Consider the following 26158-nt stretch of genomic DNA (forward strand, 5'->3'; position numbering starts at 1 on the left):
ATTTGTTAAGATTTTTTTTATTCAGCCTTAAAAAAATGTATGGTCGCTTTAAGGTTGGAGAAGCACATTTATTAAATAAAAGCAGAAAAGTCTCACCAGCAGCAGCAATCCCGATTAAAACAGATAACGTGTAAAATGACCAGGTATATGGCTGGATGAACATTGCAATATAGGCACTAAAAGAAAACAGAAGTCGTCAGTGTGATTAAATAATTCATGTTGTCGTGTTTGTTTGGCTCTTACCATATGCAGTGAGGTGTTCCAACGTTATAGGAAAGCATACAACTATTTCAGAATTAAATACATGAGATAAAACCATGGAAAAAAGGAAAAAGATCCATACATGTATATGCCATAATATCAAGGGGGTGGGTGGAAGACAGGCACTACACAAAAAAAGTATGTTAAAGTGTATTTTGGTATAGCTTCAGGACAGTGGTAATGATATTTGGGGCGGGGGGGGGGGGGGTTAGATACCTCCAGTACAGGCTGATCTGCAGAGAGAGCAAAGCTTTCCAATGCATCCAATCATCTCCCACCACTCAGATTGGTTGGTTAGGGTTGTTAGTTGCTGCCCTTTTTTTTTTTTTTTTTTTTTGCTGTAATACCCCATTAACATGGTTGTCATTTTTAACACAGTGAAATTGTTTACCATATACAGACAGTACACTTTCATATGTCGCTATCAGCATTCTTGATAAATGAGTGCTACAAAGCTCACAAGCACATTACAGCTTGATTGTACAACCCCCCCTTTTTGGTCATTCTAAAATCAGATTGTAATGTGTATGGCCAAATTAATTCTGCATACTGACAGATGCAAACAGATTATCTGACCACCAAAAGATCTTTCATACAAAAGCCTAACCATGTTCTGCTGGGGGGCATGCTGCAAGAGTAATAATGGTTTGAATCACAGAGTGTGGCCTTAACCCACAATTAAACAACATGGCTAAGACAGTAGGATCAGGCAGAAGCACATTTTGAAACAGATTCTGCAGCCAAAGCAAGTAAAGTTACCACACTTTGGGGTGCATTTGTCAAACTTTCTCAAGAGTACAGCACAATAGTAAGACCCCTCTTATTAGAAATATATTCAGAAAGAGAAGACAAGACATACATGCCTGAGAATGTGGCAGCCCAGTTCAGCGTGCACCAGCCTGATCGCTCCTGGGATTTTAAGAGAAAAGAGACAACTACCAGGACAGTCACCAGCTCTCTGCTCAGTGAAGACAGAGAACCAAGCAATAAGCAGTTTTTGATCACTCAATTCTCGGTCTTAACAGCAGCGGGGGACAGATGCAGCATCCACCTAGGCAAGTATAATATTTTTTTTTTTTTTAACTTCTGTTTTAAGTTTCATGGTCGATTCCACTACTGAGCATTATAATCAGATTGAATGCAGTTGTAATATTTAAAGAGCAGATACTCACCTATAAAATAAACCACTTGCGAACATTGAAAGTTGACAGCCAATCAAGGCAACTACAGAAGGAGCTATAAGATTGGAAGCTGAAAACACTCCATATATGATGGCCATGCTGTGAAAAAAAGAAAAAAAAAAAAAAAAAAAAACACACAAATTATGTTTCGTGTATGCAGTAGCATTCTAAAAACAGACTTCTGTAGTAGTCTTAGATTACAATATTTAAAAAAAAAAAAAAAAAAAAAACCACCACACCCCTTTTTTCAGTCAAAACTGTTAAAAGCATATCAGTTTTATTTAATGCTTGGCAAAGCAAAACAAACTGAAAAAAAATTAAAATCTACTTCCTCCCCAGTGCACCACATACATGTTAGCATGTATCACAATGTAAAAACCTGTCCCCCAGAAGCTTCTCTATGTTCATGTCACATCATGTGACTGCAAAATTATTACTCCCCTGTGCTCATGAGCAGCTGTGTCTGGTAAAGGAAGGGGGTTAACATAATTACACTGAAGAACCAGAACTTTGCAGTCATGTGATTGCATTAAAAAAAAAAAAAAGAAGGAAGATGGGAAGAGAGGTATTTACATTGTGATATATGCTAAAATGTACACCGGACACTGGGGGAAGAAGCATTTTAAAGTAGGTTTGTTTGCCTCTCTTTCTACTTGTACTGTTGCATTTGACATCAGCTGAAAAGCTACAGAAATCATTTGAAATTCATTGACAGGTGCATTTAAACTGCAGCCAACCTTCTGACCTGTAAGCTGCTTTTGCATTCCCACAGATTTGTATTGGGGGAAGAAGCAGTTCTGATACCAACAAGGTAAGGGATCATAAATTAACCTCCTGACTTTAAGGCCCGATTCACTCCTATGCATTTTTAGTGCTTTTTGCATATTTGCACTACAGAACGTGTTCCATAGGAAACCATGTTAAATGGACTGTAGTGCAAATCTGCAAAATGCAAAAAGCACTAAAAATGCATAGGTGTGAATCCAGCCGAATACAGTTGCAAAGTTTGCTGGACATTAACAGTTTCCTTGCCAACTTCGCTTGTCAAATGGGTCTGCACGTTAAAAAACTTTTTTGGTCATACCAACAGGGTGATAGAGGATTTTACTATCCTTGCTGGAAACAAGTCATCTTATTAATGGCTTGAATTATCATCTCCTTTACTATAAATTTCAGAAGGTGTCCTTTTTAGGTGACATTTTACATACCTTGTGTAGCCACTGCCACGGAATTCTGTGTTATTTAAACTGGAGATAACAGTTTGCTGTGAGGAAGCAAGAAAAAAAAATTTATACAGGAGGTTAAAATATGAACAGAACATGTTCATTCTGCACCAGTCTCATGTCACTAAGCTGTCAGGAGCCCCTTTCTTTGAATTATAATGTCTTGGTCTATTGTTTCCTTATAAACGGTAACACAATCAGTTCGAATCTATTTTTATTAGAAAGTTTTCAAAACCAATTCTATTTAAAATCAATTTCTACCAATAAAGCTATGCAACAACCATGCACAGAGTGACCTCAGCCTTCAGTCATTCAAAGTGACTGAAGGTCAGCCTAACTAATCTCATTCCTGATGAACCTGTCAGCCATCTCCCGCCCACGATCCATCAATTGGAAAAAAACAAAAAACACACGCCGATTGGAACCTTGTTGGCCTTATAGCTGCTGCATCCAAATTAGATGGACCTGCTGTTTGGGCATTTTGACAGCCAGTGGGGCTGAGTGTCAGAATACAATTCCTGCAGCCGGAGATTTATCCATCTACACTGTGTAACGTGTATGGGAGATATTGTTAGTTCCTGCAGGCTGAACAGAAAAAAAAAAAAAAATCTATGTGTATGGCCAGCTTTAGCTTCAATGTCATCTCAATCTGTATTGATAATCAAATGCCTTTATCTTCTGATTAGATATTTGATTAATAATACTACTTTTTTTTTCTCAGTATTATCTAAAATCCTATACCCCTGCCCTACAACCTACCCTTCACATCACAATTCAGCTATGACCAGATTTCCAATCCTCCAAGAAAGTTATAGTAAAAAAAGATGGCTGCTTAGCGACTTGTGATTTCACCAACAGATGTGAAGACCAAGCTCTGAATTACAATGCCAGCAGGGTGCAGGTTTTAGAAGACTGTAAAAGTCAACATGACAAAGTTCGGGCTGTCACAAGGGTTTACTAAATAGATTGAAGCTGCTATTCCAGCACTTTTGTGTTAAACTGGTGAATCTTCTTGCTTGCTGATTTGAAGTATCCTGAGGACAATTACCTCCCCTCATCCCCATCTGTTCTTCAGAAAAGTATTAAGAAATGCAAAGTCTAGTTCCTATTAAACTCTATACTAAATGGAGAACAGCAGAGTTCCAGCATGAAGGCTTACACCCCCACACAGAAAAGAGCAACGATCCTAGTTATGCATAGGGCTTCTGGAGAACATATTTTTTCTGCCTTGGTTATGTCAGTTTAATTTAAAAAATGAAAAATATCACTGGATATTTGCATGATAGGGGGGAAAAAAAACATCTTTTTTTTTTTATATATTTTTACACAATACTGACAGGGTAAGACTTAAATAAATTTGATTTTGAGAGAGATTATATATATATATATATATATATATATATATATATATATATATATATATATATATATATATATATATATATATATATATATATATATATATATATATATATATATATATATATATATATATATATATATATATTATATATATATATTATATATATATATATATATATATAAATATAATATATATAATATATATATATAATATATACACACATACATTCCAGGGCGGTTGTATCTGTTCACACCGGTTTACTCTACGAATCACTCTGGACCTTAGGGTTCTATTCACTAGTCTCGGGTAAATTGAGATCCACTTTTATCATTAGTTCTTATTTGCACATTTAGGTTGATCATTATCACTTCTGCTTGGTGATTGTCTCATTTTAACTATTCCAACATTTTTCAATTATATTGGCTTGGTCCTCACTGATACTCTCCACTATCCCCCTGTCCCATCCTTTACCGAGTATAGGACATATTGCACACTGTAAATATATTATTTTTCTGTAGTACCCTTTGATGGTTCCAGCACATACAGTCACTTGATTATTTCTACCTTGGGGATTGCCCTCCCTGGATGTCATCTCTGCTGGGTCATGAGCTGTCCATGCCACATCAGCTCCTGGTGCTGAAGCCCTTAGTGGGATCTCTGGCTCTTAGTGACATACTTCTATCACGCAGGTATATTTTGTAAATACTTCAGAGAGTAGAGTCTATACAGTTTTAGCTAAAGTCTGAGAAAAAGATTGTGAGGGAATTGAATGTGTAGGACTGCCAACAGCCTTTAATTATAGAAAGAGAGAACATGCAACTAGTGCAATAGGAGCCGCCCCCTTGGCCTTTTAAGGCAGAAATGGGAGTAATGATGTAAAAAGGCAACCAAGTGCCACTTTTATTAAAGCGGAGTTCCACACAAAAATGGAACTTCCACTTTTCGGAACCCTCCCCCCCTCCGGTGTCACATTTGGCACCTTTCAGGGGCGAGGGGGGTGCAGATACCTGTCTAAGACAGGTATTTGCACCCACTTCCGGCATAGACTCCCATGGGAGTCTATGCCTCTTCCTGTCCCTCCGCGCTGTCTGCTGGGAACACACAAGTCCCAGGAGATAGCGGGGACCAGTTACGATGCGCAGCGCGACTTGCGCATGCGCAGTAGGGAACCGGGAAGTGAAGCCGCAACACTTCACTTCCTGAATCCCTCACCTAGGATGGCGGCGGCAGCTGCCGAGAACAGAGCGGGTTCTCAGCGTCGCCTGCCGACATCGCTGGACCCTGGGACAGGTAAGTGGCCATGTATTAAAAGTCAGCAGCTGCAGTATTTGTAGCTGCTGGCTTTTAATATTTTTTTTTTTTTTTAGGTTGATGTAGGTGGACCCCCGCTTTAAGTACAGAAGATTTTTTATCCTCAAAAAACAGTCACTTTAAAATATACAAAGTACACCAATTAATTAGTTATACATAGATATCTATATCAAACCCAAAAGCTAATAATCTAGGCACTGCCAGAGTCAAGCTGAGGTCAGTATATGAAGAATTGTAGCATGCATCCCGACATGTTGCAGAAATTTTTATTGGTACATATTTTCCTTCATCAGGGGAGATTTAGGTTTGGGTGACTTTATCTTTATCTGCAACATAGATATAGTACATAGTATTTGTACACTGGTACATGAAGACAGGTAATTTTATATAATGAGCTGTACGATATTTTAGGCCAAAAAAAAAAAAAAAGGTACTTACATACAGGGTTCATTAGAATAGCATAGAAAAATTTAATTCACAGGCCACCTCACCACCTGGCCTAAATGAGGCATTCAATTCCTGTCTCCCGGGCTTTGTTTCGGGGGGGTGTGAATTAAATTTATAGCCCCCTCTCTTCTCAAACCCTGAATGTACCATCCTTAGCCATATTTTTATTTCTCTATCTTATTGGAGATTCAGCTTATGGGCCACTGTACCATCAGGCCCCAATAAAGCATTTGACTATAAGATCTTTTTTTCTCTGAGATCTTTTCTGCTAGGGGGGTTGTGTATTTTAAATACGTCATTGATTTTTCACAGTATAGCTTTACAAGTATATGATTACATTCATAATTGCATGTTTGCACTGTGGATGACCTACCCTATTGTCAATCATGTCTATTTGATATTTACCCGCCATGTATGTGTATTCAATTTATTTCAGATTTCCTTTGTCGTTTTGTCATGGTCTTATTTCATTTTTTGTCAACTGTTTTTCCCTTTGGTTCTGTTTCTCCACTGTATACATCTTGGCTGCTATTGTTCTGTTTGGCCACTAGGTGGTGCACGATGCGTTCCTAGGGCTGTGCTATGCATTTATCCCTGTTCTGGTGACAGCTGTTAAAGTGTAGAGTTTCTCCTTCATTTTTGTACCAGGTGACAAGGGTCACCGGAACAAAATTGTATGCGATTCTTCCAAGCAGAAGCACAATCAGCAATAAAAAAAAACAAAAAAATTAAATTAAAAAAAAAAAAAAAAAAAAAAAAAACACCCGACTTATTCCAAAATGGATTACATTCATTTTCCTCAAAATTCTACAAACAATACCCCATAATGACATTGTGAAAGACGTTTGTTTGGAATCTTTGCAAGATTTATATAAAAAAATAAAAGTAAAAGGTCACATGTACATACGTATTCACAGCCTTTGCTCAATACTTTGCTGAAGCACCTTTGCCACCAATTACAGCCTCAAGTCTTTTTGCGTATGATGCTACAAACTATTTTTGGGCAGTTTCTCACATTCTTCTTTGCAGGACCTCTCAAGCTCCATCAGGTTGGATGGGGAGGGTTGGTGCACAGCCATTTTCAGAGATATTCATAGTTACATAGTTAGGAAGGTTGAATAAAGACACCAGTCCATCCAGTTCTACCTGAGTGAGTGTGGGTGTGTGTCTACAATTGTCCCTATCCCTGTACATTGTGTCTCATTAAGATGCTCATCTATTATTATTATTTAATTAAGGTACCTGTATAGCGCCGTCAATTTACACAGCGCTCCACACATACATCACACACTCACATTGGTCCCTACCCTCGAGGGGCCCACAATTTAATGTCCCCAACACACACCCATATACCAGGGCCAATTTTGGACAGAAGCCAGTTAACCTACCAACATGTCTTTAGAGTGTGGGAGGAAACCAGAGTACCCGGAGGAAACCCACGCAGGCACAGGGAGAACATGCAAACTCCAGGCAGGTAGTGTCGTGGTTGGGATTCGAACCAGCAACCCTATTTACTGCTAGGCGAGAGTGCTACCCACTACACCACTGTGCCGCCCACAGTTCAAGGTTCAAGTCGGGGCTCTGGCTGGGCCACTCAAGGACATTCACAGAGTTGTTCTGTAGCCACTCCTTTGTTATCTTGACTGTGTGCTTAGGGTCGTTGTGCTGTTGGAAGATGACCCTTCAACCCAGTCTAAGGTCCAGAGCGCTCTGGAGCAGGTTTTCATCAAGTTTGTCTCTGTACATTGCTTCTTTTATCTTTCCCTCAATCCTGACTAGTCTCCCAGTTCCTGCCACTGAAAAACAACCCCACAGCATGATGCTGCCACCAACATGCTTCACTGTAAGGATGGTATTGGCCAGGTGATGAGTGGTGCCATGTTTCCTCCAAACATGAAGCTTGCTATTCAGGCCAAAAAGTACTAGTTACTTACCGGTAACTGTCTTTCTGGGAAATCTTCCAGGACGACAGGCCTGAGAGATGAGAGGCTCCTCCCCACAGGAAACACAATCAATCAACAGCTGTTTTAAGTCCACACCCTTCCCCCTGATCCTCAGTTTGTAGAGAAGTAACTCCTGAACCTGGTTCACAAGGGAAATCATTCCTCATAGGTACTCACCTTCTAGTGTTCTAAAATTTTCCCTCCTCCAACGGGTGGGAAGTAGGCCTGCCGTCCTGGAAGATTTCCCAGAAAGACAGTTACCGGTAAGTAACTAGTACTTTTCTCAAGTCATCTTCCAGGACGGCACACCTTAGAGGATAATCAAGTACCTCAGGCCTACCTTAGGGTGGGACCACTGCAAGACCCTCTTGGCGAACCTCGGTTCTGCAGTAAGCTTTACCTTTACTCCATATGCTTGATGAAGGTATCTTAGCTGGATCATGCGGCTGATCTGCCGGTCTACTCCACCGGTGTCCCTGCCTTCTCTGTTTCGGATACAGGATCTAGGTGGAGTGGGCTCTTAAAGATGGAATCAGAAAACATGTTAAACTTGTAGGTTATCAATGTTGCCTGTCACACATCTACCAACAATGGCCTAGTCTGCCTATAGGTGTTGTTTAGAACCACTAAAAAGATTAAATCGGAGACCTGTGTTGTAAGACAAGGACACTACATTGATTCATAAGGGGGCCTGTCTTAACACAACCCTGTCCAGGGAAATAAAACTGCCAAAAAAGGGGGGCCCCTGACAGACAACCCCTTTTTGTTCATTTTTATCTTTACGTCAGCAAAGACTGAAGGGAAACCTACTTAAGGGAAATAGATTAACAAAAACTTAATCCCTGGGTTTAAGGCATGCCCAATCTATAGTTTTACTTACGCCTGAAAGCCTACTCAGGAGAAGAACACTCATATTGCTACATCTAGTTTTGCTAGAAGGGCAAAATGAAGGCCATGCACCGAGCTGTAAGCTATTTGGTTGGGTATACATGTTTATACTTCATCTTCAGGCCATAAACTCCTCTGAACCGAACTTCCTAAGTTCTTATTAAACAGGGCGATTCATTATCGCCTTCCTCCAGTGACCCATAACTCTACTGGGCTTTAACCCTAGGAAATGGCTCTGGCATCCCTGCATGTAAGGGGTCGAGGCTTTCTGACATGTGACATCTGCAGCCAGAACTCCTGGCCCTTCCACGGAAGAGAAGGCTGAAATACAAAAAGGTGATACATGTATTATTAATATCACAAATAAAAAAAATCATAGATTGTGGACATAGCACAATAGATTTAGACAGAAAGGACAAGCATAGACAACAATGTTGTGTATCTGAGTGTGACTAGCTAAACCAAAATATCAAATATGGGAAGAGACCCAAATCTGAACCTCACAGTCTGGTTTTCTGATGTGCGGCCAATATGTAAGCATTAAGACACAAACACACCTTAAATGCTGCGCATTTCTGAAGTGCAGCTAGCTAGGTCATAACTGGTAAATACAGAAAGGACGGGAACCCCCTTTTAGAGTGGTGTTTTACTGATGTATAGCAAAACAAGGCTATAAAGAGAAGACAGAAAGACCCAAACTTCTATGTTGCGTATTTATGACGAACCACCAAGTACAGTTATAAGACAATCCTTCCTGTTATGCAGTTCTGTAGTGCAGTTACATAGAACCAACAGAGAAAGAACACAAGCAACCTACAGCATTATGTTTTTCTGAAGTGCCATAAGGTAAGGCAATATGAAACAGAAAGCACCAACAAGCTTCAATGTTGAGTACTTCTGCTGTGCAGCAACATAAAAACAAAGAAACAACAGACAGCCTTTACAGCTGCGATCTTTCTGGTCTACTGCAAAATAAGGCAATAACTCCACAATGAGTATTCCTGCTGCGTTGCAAAACCTGAACCAGAAGGGACAGATAAGCTTAGGGTTCCCACACCCGTGCGACCCAACCTGCCACTTGGGACTGGGACTGCAATACGCATGAGAAGTCATATACTATGGCTTCCAAAGGGTACCATTCGTGACTGTGCGACTCCAGCAGTCCCTGCTTACGGAACCACAGACCTCAAGATTACACAGGTTGCAGGAAAAGCAGTTTTTGGGTCAAACAAACAAGGGGTCCCCATGCTGTGGCTCCCTGGAGGAGTGCAGCCAACAACCCCCTACTGTGTATACCTAAGAAACAGCAAGGAAGATCAATGAGAAACACCACTTACTGCTGTGCCTTTCTGATATACGGACGATAAGGCAGTAAATATAGGACATACAGGACACAAACAATGTTCAATCTTTGTGTATGTCTGATGTGTAGCATATACCAATACTGAGCAGAGATGCCATCACCCTCAATGCGTCTCCCTGCTGAGCAGCAAAAACAAAATCAGAAAAAGACAAACAACCTTCACTGTTGTGTCCTTTCTGATATGCAGCCAATAAGGCAGTAAATGAAAGACATAAAGGACAGACAACCTTCAATCTTGTATGTGTCTGATGTGCAACAACAATCTTGAATAGAGATAGCACATCCATATTCAAGTGATTTGGCATGTGACTCAACATGTCAAATCGCATGCCTAAAATTGGCAGCCATTGCCGTTAATAGCACTGTCTGAATCAGCACTGGCCACTTTGTGGTGCTGCACTGATTACCAATGGCAGTATGTGTACTACCCCTGGCACAGGTTCAATTTTGTATTTTCCAACAAAATCAGGACCATCCATCATCACTGCTGCCCTTCTGATAAGCAACCAATAAGGCAGTAATACAGGACCCACAGACAGACCTCAATCTTGTATATCTCTGATGTGCAATAATATCACAGTTCTGAATAGAGATAGCACATCCATATTGAAGTGATTTGGCATGCGACTCAACATGTCAAAATCGCATGCCTAAAATCGGCAGCCATTGCCGTTTATAGCCCTGTCTGAATCAGCACGACGTCCAATGGCAGTATGTGTACTACCCATGGAACAGGTTCAATTTGTATTTTCCAACAAAATCAGGACCATTCATCTTCACTGCTACCTTTCTGATAAGCAACCAATAAGGCAGTAATACAGGACCCACAGACAAACCTCAATCATGTATATCTCTAATGTGCAACAATCTAACAATTCTGAATAGAGATAGCACATCCATATTGAAGCGATTTGGCATGCGACTCACATGTCAAATCGCATGCCTAAAATCGGCAGCTATTGCCGTTAATAGCACTGTCTGAATCAGCACGACGCCACCTTGTGGTGCTGTACCGATTACCAAAGGCAGTATATGTACTACCCCTGCCATCAATCTTTCCTGCTGCCTTTCTGATAAGCAACCAATAAGGCAGTAATACAGGACACAAAAACCCCACAGACAGACCCCAATTTTGTGTAGGTCTGATGTGCATCAATATAACAATTATGAGCAGAAATGTCATCACCAGACTCAATGATGTGCGTTTCTGGCGTGCGGCACAAAACCAGAAAGTACAGACCACCTTCCCTGTTGTATTTTCTGATCTGTAGCCAAACAAAGCAGTACCTTTAGGATATAAAGGACACCCAACAAGCTTCAGCAGAGATGTCACAAATCTCAATGTGTACTTTAGTTGTGCCACCAAACACCCCAGCAAGGACAAACCTTCACTACTGAGGTCTACTGGTGAGCAGCCAAGAAGGAGTCATGGTGTATCCCTTTATGAAATAACCAAACAGGGGCAAATTATTTCATAGGCATAGCCTGGGCTGTAGATACTAATCCTTCACCACCAGTGAAGGAACCAATCCTAAAATGGTTGGACACCTTACTATAGTAGCTGTTGTCCTACCTTACCTCTGTAGATTGAGCAAACGCTAGCCAGCTCATACAGGGGTGGGGCTGATCAGTAACTAAAGTCTCAATGAGCCCAGCCCTAGAGACCAATATAAGACCTCTAAAAAGGGTGGTTACCAATTTAGCCTGGAGGTAAATAGCCACCTGCAGCCCTTAAAGAAGCAATCATATAGCCATCTAGCTCTTGCATATGTTTGCACAGAAAATCCTTAATCAAAGGATATAGGAAAAACGATTTATGGTAAATCGCTTTTAGATCTGTCACTGAGTGGACTGTAGCCCAAACCAACAAAAAGGTTTTTCTTACCCCCTGCATTAAAATATAACCACAATGTAAGAGTGGAGTGGGAGGTTGGAGCTTATGAAAAGTTACCCATAGCAAGCAACCCCCAAAAGGAGGATCTGTCACAAGGGAACCCCTACTGTGCCACACAGAAGCTTGGTCCCTGCCACATTGTTGAAGGTTAGGTCAGCTTTTAAGCATCTTGGAGCAACTTTAAGCAGATTCCTAGCAGCTGGGCTAATAGGGCCAGATAACCTAGTGCACCTGCTGAGCAAGGGAGCTTACTCCTGAATCCTTCAACCATTGCACCATTAATAACTTGTTCAGTGGTATACCTTGCCAGTAAGGAACTCTTTGTTCTACCAGGTCACCCTCTTTGCTGTATTCACCCCTACTAATGTACCACAACCGGGTATGTAGGGAGAGGCTGGCAACCTACTGTTGTGATAACCACAGTGTCTCTGCTATAAGAGGAAGCTGTGGCTGGTGGTTTTTAGCAGTAGCTTCTGGGCTATTTTGTTATGGAGACCCCCAGGTCCTGCACTGCACCACTCAGTAAATACAGGTGGAAGGGGAAAAAAATGCCTTACCTACCTCTTTCCCATCTGAGGTGGTTTAGGCACACTCGCTCCTCTGCACCACTTGTCCACCATACAGCATCTCTGATGTAGGAGGGAGCTGTGGCTATTGTCTTTAGCAAAAGCTTCTGGGCTATTTGAATCCAGACCCCAGGGGAGATTATCTCAAATGCCCAGAAACCATCTGGCTGGGATTTGGGATTTTTGACTCACCGTTGTCGTCTTCCCCTTTTGCCACAGCCACCGGGCTTGCTTTTCCATCCTTATGGTCCACATGCAAGGAGGATAGCCGCCAAAGTGCCCCCCCCCCCCCCCACAACTGCTGTCCCTTTAGGGAGCTGCAAGGTTAGGCTGTGTCCCGCACTGTCCAGTCAGTATATACACATGGGGGGGGGGGGGGGGGGGGCAATGCCGTACGTTCCTCATTCCCATGAGGTGGTTTAGGCAGACATTCACCATAGTAAACTGGTGCCTCCTCGAAAGGAGGATGTGGGCGCCTGCTCCTGCTGACTCTCAGCCTTCCCTTCTGGGTAAGAACGCGGGTCGTTCAGGCGGTGCCCTCCCCAGCAGCCCACGCGAGCTACCAGGGGCCCAGGAGTCAGGGGATACAGTCCCCCTGGAAAGAACCGACGGCCAGCAACCCCGTCTGAACGGACGTCCGGACAGGTAAGGGGGGGGGGAGACAGGATAAAGGCCCCTGAAGTTCTGGGAACACCACTGTACCCAGGGGCCTTCAGCTTTCAGGGGGGCTTACCCAGTTTCTGCTGCCCCCCCCTGAGGAAAGGATAGGGGAACCCCCCGGGAAGGATAAATATATCCCGCCAGACCCAGAGGCTTCCCAGGCATTTGGTCCGGCTCCCAGGGGGAGACCACCAGCCCCAGGCTTCGGTCATTTGGAAAAAAACAAACAGTTTCGCCGTGTAGGGAGAAACACAATCAAAAACTGAGGATCAGGGGGAAGGGTGTGGACTTAAAACAGCTGTTGATTGATTGTGTTTCCTGTGGGGAGGAGCCTCTCATCTCTCAGGCCTGCCGTCCTGGAAGATGACTTGAGAAAAGTTCATTCTTTGTTTTATCAGACCAGAGAATTTTGTTTCTCATGGTCTGAGAGTCCTTCAGGTGCCTATTGGCAAACTCCAGGCGGGCTGTCATATGCCTTTTACTGAGGAGTAGCTTCCGTCTGGCCGCTCTACCATACAGGCCTGATTGGTGGAGTGCTGCAGAGAGGGTTTTTCTTCTGGAAGGTTCTCCTCTCTTCAGAGAAATGCTGGAGCTCTGTCAGAGTGACCATCGGGTTCTTGGGTCATCTCCCTGGCTAAATAGATATTAGAAGAGATAGAAGTGGTGCTGCCCTCTATATTGCTTATTGAATTGTATAATCTTTAACCTAAATACAAGTGTCTGTGGCATATAGGACCTTCATCGCTAAATGCCGTGAACAGGTCCCAAAATAGAAAATCTTTACAATATAAACAGAACAGAAAATTTATATTCAAGTGAGATAAATATGAAAATGCTGTGATGCAAGTGAAAAGTGTATAAATATTACATGTGTCGTTGTGGTATCGTAAGTGAAATAGTATTCTTTGCACCAAAAATTGAAAAATTTGATAGAAAATGCACCCCAAAGTCCAAAAATATTGGGACAAAATGGCGCTAAAAAGTGGAGAAAAAATTTTTTTTGTAAAATCAAAAAGTGTGTCAGTGCAATAACTAATAGAACAATGACAATTTAGGTGGGTTACTGCAATTATGTGGTAAATACCCCCGGACTAAACAATTACAGTAATATTTAACTTAAATGTTCAAAATTATTGAGACAGTGTGCCAATTGTGAACTGTGACATATTCCAATGTGAAACAGACTGGGTTTAGCATTAAGTGAAAACACTAACTGTGCATAAATATAAAGATAAATATACAATAGTTCCAATATAGTAGATTTCAAGTAAAGTTTAGTCCATTCAGAGAGAAAAAATTATAATAAACCATGTAGGAAAAACAGAGTTCAAGTACAAATTGCTGTTTATTACACCCTAGAGGGTGCACCACGGTGACTTCAGTGCGATTTTTCACAAGGTGATTTGTAGTGCTCGCCCCCCAGTGTTACCCCACTCACCAGAGATAGCCACCCCTGCAGGGGTACCAAGCGTCTGAGTGGGTGCCTTAGGGCGGGTGTTTTTCACTCCACAGACTGCTTCCAATCCTCTGCTTAATGCGGTCCTCACGGTTGTTGCAGGGAAAAAGAGTGTTCTGATATCAACATACTCCTCCAGCTGTATACCACCTTTAAAATGCGATCTGTGAGCTTCCGGATCCAGAAGAGCCAAGAGAACCTCCGGGTGACCCTGTCTTAGCCTTCCAATGTCGCTTACTGCGATAGCCAGCTATAGACCACCCTCATTTATAGCTGGCTATCGCAGTAAGCGACATTGGAAGGCTAAGACAGGGTCACCCGGAGGTTCTCTTGGCTCTTCTGGATCCGGAAGCTCACAGATCGCATTTTAAAGGTGGTATACAGCTGGAGGAGTATGTTGATATCAGAACACTCTTTTTCCCTGCAACAACCGTGAGGACCGCATTAAGCAGAGGATTGGAAGCAGTCTGTGGAGTGAAAAACACCCGCCCTAAGGCACCCACTCAGACGCTTGGTACCCCTGCAGGGGTGGCTATCTCTGGTGAGTGGGGTAACACTGGGGGGCGAGCACTACAAATCACCTTGTGAAAAATCGCACTGAAGTCACCGTGGTGCACCCTCTAGGGTGTAATAAACAGCAATTTGTACTTGAACTCTGTTTTTCCTACATGGTTTATTATAATTTTTTCTCTCTGAATGGACTAAACTTTACTTGAAATCTACTATATTGGAACTATTGTATATTTATCTTTATATTTATGCACAGTTAGTGTTTTCACTTAATGCTAAACCCAGTCTGTTTTACATTGGAATATGTCACAGTTCACAATTGGCACACTGTCTCAATAATTTTGAACATTTAAGTTAAATATTACTGTAATTGTTTAGTCCGGGGGTATTTACCACATAATTGCAGTAACCCACCTAAATTGTCATTGTTCTATTAGTTATTGCACTGACACATTTTTTGATTTTACAAAAAAATTTTTCTCTCCACTTTTTAGCGCCATTTTGTCCCAATATTTTTGGACTTTGGGGTGCATTTTCTATCAAATTTTTAAATTTTTGGTGCAAAGAATACTGTTTCACTTACGATACCACAACGACACATGTAATATTTATACACTTTTCACTTGCATCACAGCATTTTCATATTTATCTCACTTGAATATAAATTTTCTGTTCTGTTTATATTGTAAAGATTTTCTATTTTGGGACCTGTTCACGGCATTTAGCGATGAAGGTCCTATATGCCACAGACACTTGTATTTAGGTTAAAGATTATACAATTCAATAAGCAATATAGAGGGCAGCGCCACTTCTATCTCTTCTAATATCTATTTACTTCTGCAATTAGACCATTAGTGGTACTAATTTGAGATAGGCAGCAGCCCACTGACTGTCCTAAGCGCGGATTTTTGTATATATATATAATCTCCCTGACTAAGACCCTTCTCCCCCGATCAGTTTGGCCGGGTTGCCCACTCTAGGAAGAGTCCTGGTGGTTCCAAACTTCTCCCATTTACAGGTGATGGAGGTCACTGTGCTCATTGGGACCTTCAATGCTGCAGACATTTTTCTTTACCCTTCCCCAGATCTGTGCCCCGATACAATCCTGTCTCGGAGGTCTACAGTCAATTCCTTGGACTTCATGGCTTGGTTTGTGCTCTGAAATGACTTGTTAACTGGGGGACCTTATATTGAAAGGTGTGTACCTTTCCAAATCATGTCCAATCAACTGAGTTTACCACAGGTGGACTCCAATCAAGTTGTAGAAACATTTTAAAGATGATCAGTGGAAACAGGATGCACCTAAGCCTAAATTTTGAGTGTCATGGCAAAGGCTGCGATTTCTTTTGTACATGTGATTTTTTTTTTTTCTGTTATTTTTATTTTTAATAAATTTGCAAAGATTTCAAACAAACTTCTTCCACGTTGTCTTTATGGGGCGTTGTTTGTAAAAGGTTGATAAAAATAATGAATGTAGTCCATTTTGGAATAAGGCTGTAACATAACAAAATGTGGAAAAAGTGAAGCGCTGTGAATACTTTCCAAATTCACTGTACCTAAAGCCAAATGATCCATTAACCCGAGATAAGACATACAAGTGATAAATACAGTTCTCCTCTGAAACACAACATGTAAGAATTAAAAAGAACATTGATAAGTATTCTTCTTAAAGACATACCGCAACATTGCCGCAAGTCTGAAAGGCAGTAAACATGAACATAAAGGCAAAGCCCAAGATGAAGATGTTCATCAGTTTCTTCTGTTCTGGAGTCATGGTTTCTCTTTTAGGATGGATTGATTAAAAAAAAAAAGGAACAGAGGACACAAGCCTGTACAAAGGGTGAAACAGAGAAAAATCGCCATTAGCAATAGATATAGCTTTACCATTTCATTTTTTTAAGGCAACATAATAACAACATTGTGACTTACAAGCTCTCTTAATTTTAATCATATTTAGTCTGCTCATATTTTTCATTTCCAGGTACTTTACTTCGCTCATTAGCAAAATGATGGGGTGGGGGGCCATCAACTTGCGAATGATTTTTTATTTTTTTTAAAGTGATTGTAAACCTTCAAGTGTTTTTTTAACCACTTCAATACCAGGCACTTAGACACCTTCCTGCCCAGACCAATTTTCAGCTTTCAGCGCTGTCACATTTTGAATGACAATTGCGCGGTCATGCTACACTGTACTCAAACTAAATTTTTATCATTTTGTTCCCACAAATAGAGCTTTCTTTTGGTGGTATTTGATCACCTCTGGGATTTTTATTTTCTGCTAAACAAATAAAAAAAAAAGATCGAAAATTTAAAAAAAAAAAATAAATAATTTTATTTCATTTACAAAACTTTGTAAATAAGTAAGTTTTCTCCTTCACTGATGGGGCTGCACTGATAAGGCGGCACTGATGGGCACCAATGAGGTGGCACAGATGAGGTGGCATTGATGGGCGGCACAAATGTACTGTAATGTATGTCACTGATGGATGCCAATCAGTGATGCCCATTGTGGGCACTGATTGGCATCCATTGTGGTCTAGAGTGGCATACCTGGTGGTCCAGTATGGGCATCCTGGAGGGGCGGGGTGCTGCGCTGATAATCTATCAGCACAGACCCCCCCCCCCCCGTCAGAGGAGCAGCCCTATCGGCTCTCCTCTACTCGCGTCTGAAAGACGCGAGTGAGGAAAAGCCGATCACCGGCTCTTCCTGTTTACACTGTGATCAGCCATGATTGGACACGGCTGATCACGTGGTAAAGAGTCTCGGTCAGAGACTCTTTACCTAGATCGGTGTTGCGGGGTGTCAATCTGCGCGGCAATATGCGCCCCCAGGGGCAAGCAGCGGCTCAATATCCTGAAGACGTAATATGACGTTTGGTCAGGATATTGAAACCACTTTGCCGCCATCATTTTGCTATACGGTGGGCGGCAAGTGGTTAAAAATAACAAACGTGTTATACTTACTTGCTCCTTGCAATGGTTTTGCATAGAGCAGCCCTGATCTACCTCTTCTCGGGCCCCCCGCCAGCCCTCCTGGCTTGTGGATGCTTTCTCCTGAGCTCCGCTTTGTGTGATCCATAAGACACAGCTGTATCTGTGCCAATGAGAAGGTAGAGCAGAGAGACACTGCTCTTGTGCACATTGCTGGATCAAGATGGGGCTCAGGTAAGTATAAGAGTGGGCTGAGGGGGATCCTGCAGCACAGATGCAGAGAATGCAAGGTAAAAGGTAAAAATCTTTAAAAAGGATAAGTTCATCTTTTCAGAAAAAAAAATAATAAAATGGACATTTCTTTGCAGGAAAGAAAAAAAAAAAAAAAAAAAAAAAAAAGAGCATTTATTATTTTTTGTTGCAGGAGCCTGTAAAGCACTACACCAGTGATCGCTGATGCCATGCAAGTCTCCTGCAGACCTGTCAGTGTATCTGCTTCCTCGTACAAGGAAGCTGATACATGCTGTCGGGAAGAATGAATGAGCTGGTAGTTCATTGAAAACTACAAGCCGACAGCCGAAAAGGCTGCCGGACCTTGTGGTTTTCCATTCAGAGAGCGCTGTGAATGAGTGTCGCAGCTGGATGGGCAGAGCCCCGCACGGCCACATTTTAATAAAAAATGTTGACAGCTAGCGGGTGGAGAAGTACCCCCGCTAGCTGGGACAGCAGGGATCGGGGAGGTGCGGGGGCCGGTGCAGAATAGGTTACAGAGAGAGTGAGAGGTGAACTTATCCTTTAAGCCTTTAGAACTACTTTACGTAAAGTTGTTACATTATTATTGCACATTATTTTGGACCCAGTGACATCACTAGGTTTCTGTGCTTCTCTAAGCAATGCAGACAGATAAGACTGGCAGGGTGCTGTACATAGCTACCTGAAAACATCACAGCACCTTGCCTCAATACTCCTCTAATAGCCTTCAGCTCTGATGCTAGCAATGGGCTGGCTCTTGAGTGGAGTTATGCAAATACCTTGATGGGTGAAGATCAGTCTGAAGGAGTGGGCATTGCTAAGTAAGGTCTATTTACACATTCCCAGTCAGTGTTGATGGGGGAATACCTCCTGCAGCACTATTTAATTCTGCCAGCATGAAGCGCAGGCAGCATTCCTGGCCGGCAGAATACAATGGTTACTGCTAGTGGCTATAGCCGCTGGCAGGAACCCCACGCAGAAAAATCCAACATGCTGGTTTTGATTGATCGATCAACTTGGGTACAATCAGCCTGCCCATACATTGTTCAAATCCCCGTCGGTTCACCATGTATGGCCGGTTTAAGGGGACCATAGGATGAGTCTGCAGAAACTTGCTGTCTACAGTACAGCAAGTTAGAGGGCTGTCACCCTATGGCTTTTAGTGTATTACTGGAAGAATCAGCAGGTTAAAATAAAAGAACAAACCTGAAATTAAAAAAACAAACTCAGCCACTACATCTAAGGACTGGCAAGTCATTATAGATTACATTTTTGTTTTGGGGTTTACATCCGGGTCTGCCCCGGGTGCCACACATTGAGAGGGGTGCAATAAAACATTTTTTTGTCATTAGCAGTCCCTATGGAGCAGGCTGGCAGCTCTGTGCCTACTCTCGGTGCAGGGGGGGAGGCAGATAGCTGGGAGAGGACTCAAGCCCGCTATACAGTGGTGTGGGGAGAAGCTCTGTGGCGCCCGGCATCTCCTTTTACTCCTTTGGCCAGCAGTTCACATTTTACAGTGGAGGGGGAGGGGCGTCTGACTGGGACAGGCACTGGCTGTGCAGCGAGTTGCTTGGCCACTATAGCAGGCATCGCAGAGCTGCTAATCTGTAGTGCAGCAATGCAGAGGTGTGTGTGTGGGGGTTGTAGAGATGTGCAGAAGTGTCCTGGAGGTGCAGATGCCTCCTAGGTGATACATATGAGGGGTGTAGAGGATTGTGGGGGAGATGGAAGTGTGCTACGGGCTGTGAAGGTGTGCAAAGAAGTGTGTGGGGGTGCAAGGATAAAGTGTGGAGATGGGGGGCACAGAGGCATGCTAAGGGGTACAAAGATGTGCTGTGCCATTTGTAGTGCAGCGCAATGTAATATTAGTGGAGCAACTACCGTAATACAAATTGCACCAGCCCTACAGCCCAGCACAGGGCCTGCAGTCCCCTTGTAACCACTTCAGCCCCGGAAGAATTTACCCCCTTCCTGACCAGGCCATTTTTATTTGCGATACGGCACTGCTTCGATTTAACGGACAATTGCGCAGTGGTGCAACGTTGTACCCAAACAAAATGTAAGCCCTTTTTTCCCCCACAAATAGAGCTTTCTTTTGGTGGTATTCGATCACCTCTGTGGTTTTTTTTTTTTTTTGCACTATAAACAAAAAATATATATATAATATTTTGTACTTTTTTGCTATAATAAACATCCCAAAAAAAAAAAAATTAAAAACAAAATTTCGTCATCAGTTTAGGCCAATATATATTTTTTTTTTGGGGGGGGGGGGGGGGGGGGGCACGCAATATGCGTATATTGATTAGTTTGCGCAAAAAGGTATAGCTTCTACAAAAATAGGGGATAGATCTATGGCATTTTTATTTTTTACTAGTAAAAAATGGCGGTAATCTGTGAATTTTTTTTTTTTTTTAAATCCAGACTGCAACATTGCGACGGACACATCGGACACTTTTTTGGGACCACTGACATTTACACAACGATCAGAGCTAAAAATAACCACTGATTACTGTATAAATGTCACTGGCAGGGAAGGGGTTAACACTAGGTGGTGATCAAGGTGTTAAATGTGTTCCCTAGATGTGTTTTAACAATGGGGGGAATGTGGCTGACTAGAGGAGGCGAGAGGTCATTGTTCCTACTTCATAGGAACACACGATCTGTCTCCTCTCCCCTGACAGAACCGGATTTGTGTGTTTACACTCGCAGATTCCAGGTTCTCGCTCTGTCACGAGTGATCGCGGGTGCCCGGCGGTCATCGCGTGCACCTGCTACAGCGTTTTAAAAAGCCGATGTACAGCTATGACGGCTCGTGCAGGGGAGCCATCCTGCCACATTATAACTGCGGCGGCTGGTCGGGAAGGGGTAAAGGTAGGCTAAATTCATATTTTAACTAGAACTATACAAAACATTAATATCCTTTCAAGTGCACGTAGCATGGAATTGCTTGTAGGTGGCCGGTGTTGGTTAGGCCAACCATACCCTGTTCGAATCTCGGCCAGTTCCTTCTGAACCGGCTGAGATTTGAACCATTGATGGGCAGGCTGAACATACCACTTGGGTACAACCAGCCTGCTGGATTCTCGTTCGATTATCGCTAGCGGCTGCTACAGCCTCTGACGATAATCACGGTCTTCTTCTCCCCCGCCCGCAGCAAACAATGGCCCAGCAGGAGGAATTCGCGCATTCAACACAGTCTGTGGTTGCAGGAAAGAAATGTGCTCCGTGTATGGCCAGCCTTAAATGGAGACACAGAGGCTGTATGCAGGGGTGGGAGCGTTGCCTCAAGCACAGACAGTGAGTATCCGAGGCCATGCACCCATCCTTGCATGCCTGTCAAACTTGGATGTCTGTACAACCACTGTGCCTGTATTGATTAACACAGGCTGCCTGCAAGCAGCACCACACTGCGCCAGACGCAAACACCAACAATAAAGTGCGCTGTGCTTCAGCACCTGTGTGAATAAGCTTTAATGCCTGCACCCCTGCCCATCCCCCCATCATTTCTGGTTCACATTTCTCAAACCTTCCTGCCAATAAAACGAAGAATTCCATCAGTCCAACAAGAGGGAAAATAATCTGTACCACGTCAGGGAATGTACATCCAGTTTTCTGTCCTTTTTTCATGTAATACTGTATAAGATTGGCTTATACAGCTAAACTGCAGTAAACCAGCGAGTACGCGGCGCTACAAACTGCTCCGCACCAGCGGTTCTATTCATATTTTCTTTTAAAACAAAGTATTTTTTAATGTACTTAATAAAATTTGATTTGGATTTTAACATATGATGTAGTATATCATTTTTGTCTGGCACCTTAAAACTCCCCAATCCATATGTATCGTGAAAAAGAAGAAGAAAAAAAATAAAATAAAAGACGAACATATGGGTACCTGTGCTCCATAACTGCACAATTGTCATTCAAAGTGCGACAGCACTGAAAGCTGAAAATTGGCCTGAGAATAAGATGAGCCAATTATATGCATTTATAATTTACACTTTGCAATCACCAGACAACTTCATCTATGAGGAAACGTGTAGGGTGGGGCCTACGGCGGTGATGTCACCACACTGATCTGATTGGATGGTCGGATTTGTGCCCAGAGTGAGCCTGTAAAAATGCCATTTAGCATTATACATGACTTTAAAGCTGTTTTCACTCTGTGCGAGTGCAATATTTTTTTTTCCTTCTAATAACCACGTAACCTCCCTGGTGGTATGATTATGTCAGATTTTTGCGTCTCAAAGCGGTACAATTATTTTCCATAGAAATTTGGCGTCTTATATTGTAGGCCTGTAATTCTTAGTAATAACACACTTAAATCTGTCCAAACCAGAGTCTAGTAGACATCCCGGGTATGATGAAGTTTGAAACACAAAATCATAATATATAATAAATAAATATAATATAATAATAAAATTAATTTCCCAACAAATCACTATCGATCAATTCTGGAAGTGTTCCAATTTATTATCGCTGTTTTCTAGCTGGTCTAAAACCACTTTTGATGTAAAGGGACACTTTTTGGTTACTATGGACAATCTCAAGTTTCCAGGCAGAAAGAACAGTATATATAATATAAAACTGCATGCCGGGCATGGGCCAAAGCACTGGGGAGAAAAAGGGATGTGAAATAATTTCATACAGTACTGTAATCTAAGATTACAGTGTACTGTATGTATGATTTTTCACTTTTTTGAATTTGCCACCGGGCTCTCGACACTCCCAGGGAACGGAGTCCGGCACACAGAGGCATCGGGTGGAGGACAGAGCCCACGGACACAACGGGGGGTCATCGCAGGATCCTGGGGACAAAGTAAGTACACCGCACCAGGATCCTGCAATGCAATCCCAAGTGTGGCTCGGGGTTACCGCTAATGGTGCAGAAATTTAACCCCGAGCCACACTCGGGAAAACCGCCAGGGAGGTTAAGAACTGCACTATAGCCAAGTGACAGCTACAGTGCGGCTCGATAACTCTGGGAGGGCATACATTGACGTCCTCCCAGAATCGTGCTGACAGCGGTTGTTTACCACATGACGGAGCAATCATTTGTAAAAAAAACACGTCATGTCCAGTTCCTCTCTTTCCCCCCTCTGTACCGATCGGTACAGTGCCAGGGGAGAGATCGGTTGCAGCAGCGCTGTGGGCTGGATCTGTAGTGCCCACAGCGCTGCTCTGTGCCCATTGCAGCCTGATCCATGCTCAGCCAACCCTCTGTCATCCATCCCATCCATGCCACTACAGTGCCTCACAAAAGTGTAATAGGTAGTCAAATTAGATTTGAGAAATGTATGCCCCTAGAACGCCTGATGGTGCTCCCTGCATGTTGGGCCTCTGTATGTGGCCAGGCTGTAGAAGTCTCCCACATGTGGTATCACCGTACTCAGGAGGAGTAGGAAAATCTATTTTGGGGTGTAAATTTTGGCATGTACATGCTATGTTTTTTTTTTTTTTTTTAATACAAAACAGAAAGCTCTATTTGTGTGAAAAAAAAGGCCAAAATTTCATATGGGTACAGCGTTGCATGACTGAGTAATTGTCATTCAAAATGTGAGCACGTGGTTAAAGTTTTTAGTTACATTACTACACTATGAAAGTGCTTCTTTTGTTGGCTCCAAAAATGTTTAGAAGTACATTTGGAGATGCAATGGTCGGGGGGAGACCTTAATCCCCCATGTGCTGTTTGACCAACTGTAATACAGGGATCAGTATTTTCCTGTAAGCAGCTGTAATACACTTTCTGGTCGGGGATCACTGCACATTATCTGTTTTTTACTAGCCATCGCGGATTTTGCACCTAGGCATTTCGACAGTTAGAAAGGGGCATATTTTGGAGATGTTTCAGAGGTGAAGTCTGGACAGCGATCGAATTTGAGGCTAAAATGACAGGTCAGAATCTAGGATTACACCTAGTACCATGGCATGAGGGGAGTATTGATTTTGATGGAGAAGTCAGGGGGGAGGGGCATGGGCTGGAGGAAAAATTGGGAGCTCAGTTTTAGAAAGATTGAGTTTGAGGAAGAGGTGTGACATCTTTGTTGAGATGTCAGTTAGCAAGTTAGGAATGGGAAAGGAGACTGAAGGAGTGAGGAGTAGAGAGATAGATTTGTGTGTCGTCAGCATAGAGGTGGAACTGGAAACCATGGGAGTTTATTAACAGACCATGGGAGGAGGTGTAAATGGAGAAGAGAAGGGGTCTGAGGGCAGAATCTTGAGGTGGCCCTACAGAAACAGGAAGTGAAGAGGAGGAAACCGAGTTATAGGTCACACTGAAAGAGCGCTGTGATAGGTAGGAGGAGAGCCAGGAGAGAGCAGAATCTTGAAGGCCAAGAGTGTGGAGTTTTTTTGAGGCGGAGGGGATGGTCAACAATATCAAAGGCTTCAGAGAGGTCGACTAGTACGAGTATGGAGTAGTGGCCATTGGTTTTAGCAGTTAGTAGGTCATTAGGCCTCATGCACACGAGACGCTGTTAAACATGCGTTCAGGGGCAGTTGTACACTTTTTTTCAACTGCCCCTGAACCCATTCAATGTTATCCTATGTGTCCATGTACACAATCTCGTTTTTTGGCGTTTTTTTAGGCAGTTGCGTTTAACCTTGTTTTTCCAGAAGCAAAAAAAAATGGGTTCAGACACAAAAGTTTTCCACGTTTCAGACGCCAAACACCGGTACCACGTTTAGCCGCGTTTGCGTTTATGTGTTTTTAAAAGGAACATTTTACGACTACGGGGCCCCAAAGTCGGGTCACAAAATGTCATTCTCTGCTGCAGAAAAGTGCTAACACTATAACATATCCAAATTTGGGGTTCCTAGCACCAAGTGGCCTTGAGATATGGGGCCTCAAAGTCGGGTCACAAAATGTCATTCTCTGCTGCAGAAGTGCTTGACATTTTGCGACCCGAATTTGGGGCCCCATATCTCTGGGCCACTTGGTGCTAGGAACCCCAAATTTGGTGTGCTAACACAGTTGGACTAACACTAGAACATAGCCAAATTTGGGGTTCCCAGCATCAAGTGGTCCCGAAATATGGGGCCCCAAATTTGGGTCGGAAAATGTCATTCTCTGCTCTGCAGACGCTTCTAGACGCAAACGCGGTTAAACGCGGCATGCAAACGCGGCAAAACAGGCATTTCTTAACGCCGGTTTCAGCTTTTAAAAACATGTGTTCGGCAGAGTTTGCACCGGCGTCTTGTGTGCATGAGGCCTTAGTGAGTTTTAGTAGGGCAGTGTCAGTGGAGTGTAGCAAGTGGAAGCCAGACTAAGGTGTCAAGAAGGTTGTTGTCAGTGAGGTAGGAGCTAAGTGAGGTGGACTTTTTGAATTCATTCATTTCTTTTTTGGTCTACAGCTTTTTATACATCTCTCTTTTAGTCACTGAGTTTGTAGTGCTGCACTTTTTTCTGTATAAATCACCTGCAAACAATTTAGCTGAGTTAAAAGAAAAAAAAAAAATTCTGTGCAAGCAGAGTAGATACTCTGAATGCAACTAAAATGTGTAAACACTCACAAAGGCATCGAAATGCAGGAGAACTTGATTTGAGAAGCATAAAGGTCTCTTTCAAGCATCACAAACACCACTTACAGAGGAGTATGTCCTACAGTTCAGTATACAGCAGTATAGAAGGCTATGGGCCAATTCACAAAGTTGTGCCTATCAGCTTAATGGCTTAATGTTGCACTGTGTTAATCAGGTTAAAGAAAAAAAAAAAAAAACTAACCCGGGCCATAATTTTACACAGTACACATGTAAACGACGATGTTGTTAATGTTTACTAGTACACAGGGACCCTATTGGCCACCGCAATTGCTCAGGGCTGACACAAAAATATTAACACCGTATAGCCAGTGGCACCAATTATACACTTTGAAGTTTAAATGTTGGCCCTCAATAAAGTCATTGATGAATG

The 26158-nt window shown here is 42.6% G+C and overlaps 1 protein-coding gene across 1 annotated transcript in view; it reads right to left on the reverse strand.

Annotated features, from left to right (window-relative positions):
- The window catches only part of MFSD11 (major facilitator superfamily domain containing 11), a 115313-nt gene that overhangs the window by 85940 nt on the left and 3215 nt on the right, over nt 1-26158 (reverse strand). The window contains exons 2-5 of the mRNA XM_073606213.1: nt 16745-16895; nt 2651-2706; nt 1434-1541; nt 97-176 (exon numbers count right to left, since the gene is read on the reverse strand). Of these exons, the coding sequence (XP_073462314.1) occupies nt 97-176; nt 1434-1541; nt 2651-2706; nt 16745-16840 (340 nt within the window). The 5' untranslated portion in view covers nt 16841-16895. The remainder of the gene's footprint in view (nt 1-96; nt 177-1433; nt 1542-2650; nt 2707-16744; nt 16896-26158) is intronic.

Source organism: Aquarana catesbeiana, linkage group LG12, assembly GCF_042186555.1.
Source record: "Aquarana catesbeiana isolate 2022-GZ linkage group LG12, ASM4218655v1, whole genome shotgun sequence".
Taxonomy (NCBI): domain Eukaryota; kingdom Metazoa; phylum Chordata; class Amphibia; order Anura; family Ranidae; genus Aquarana; species Aquarana catesbeiana.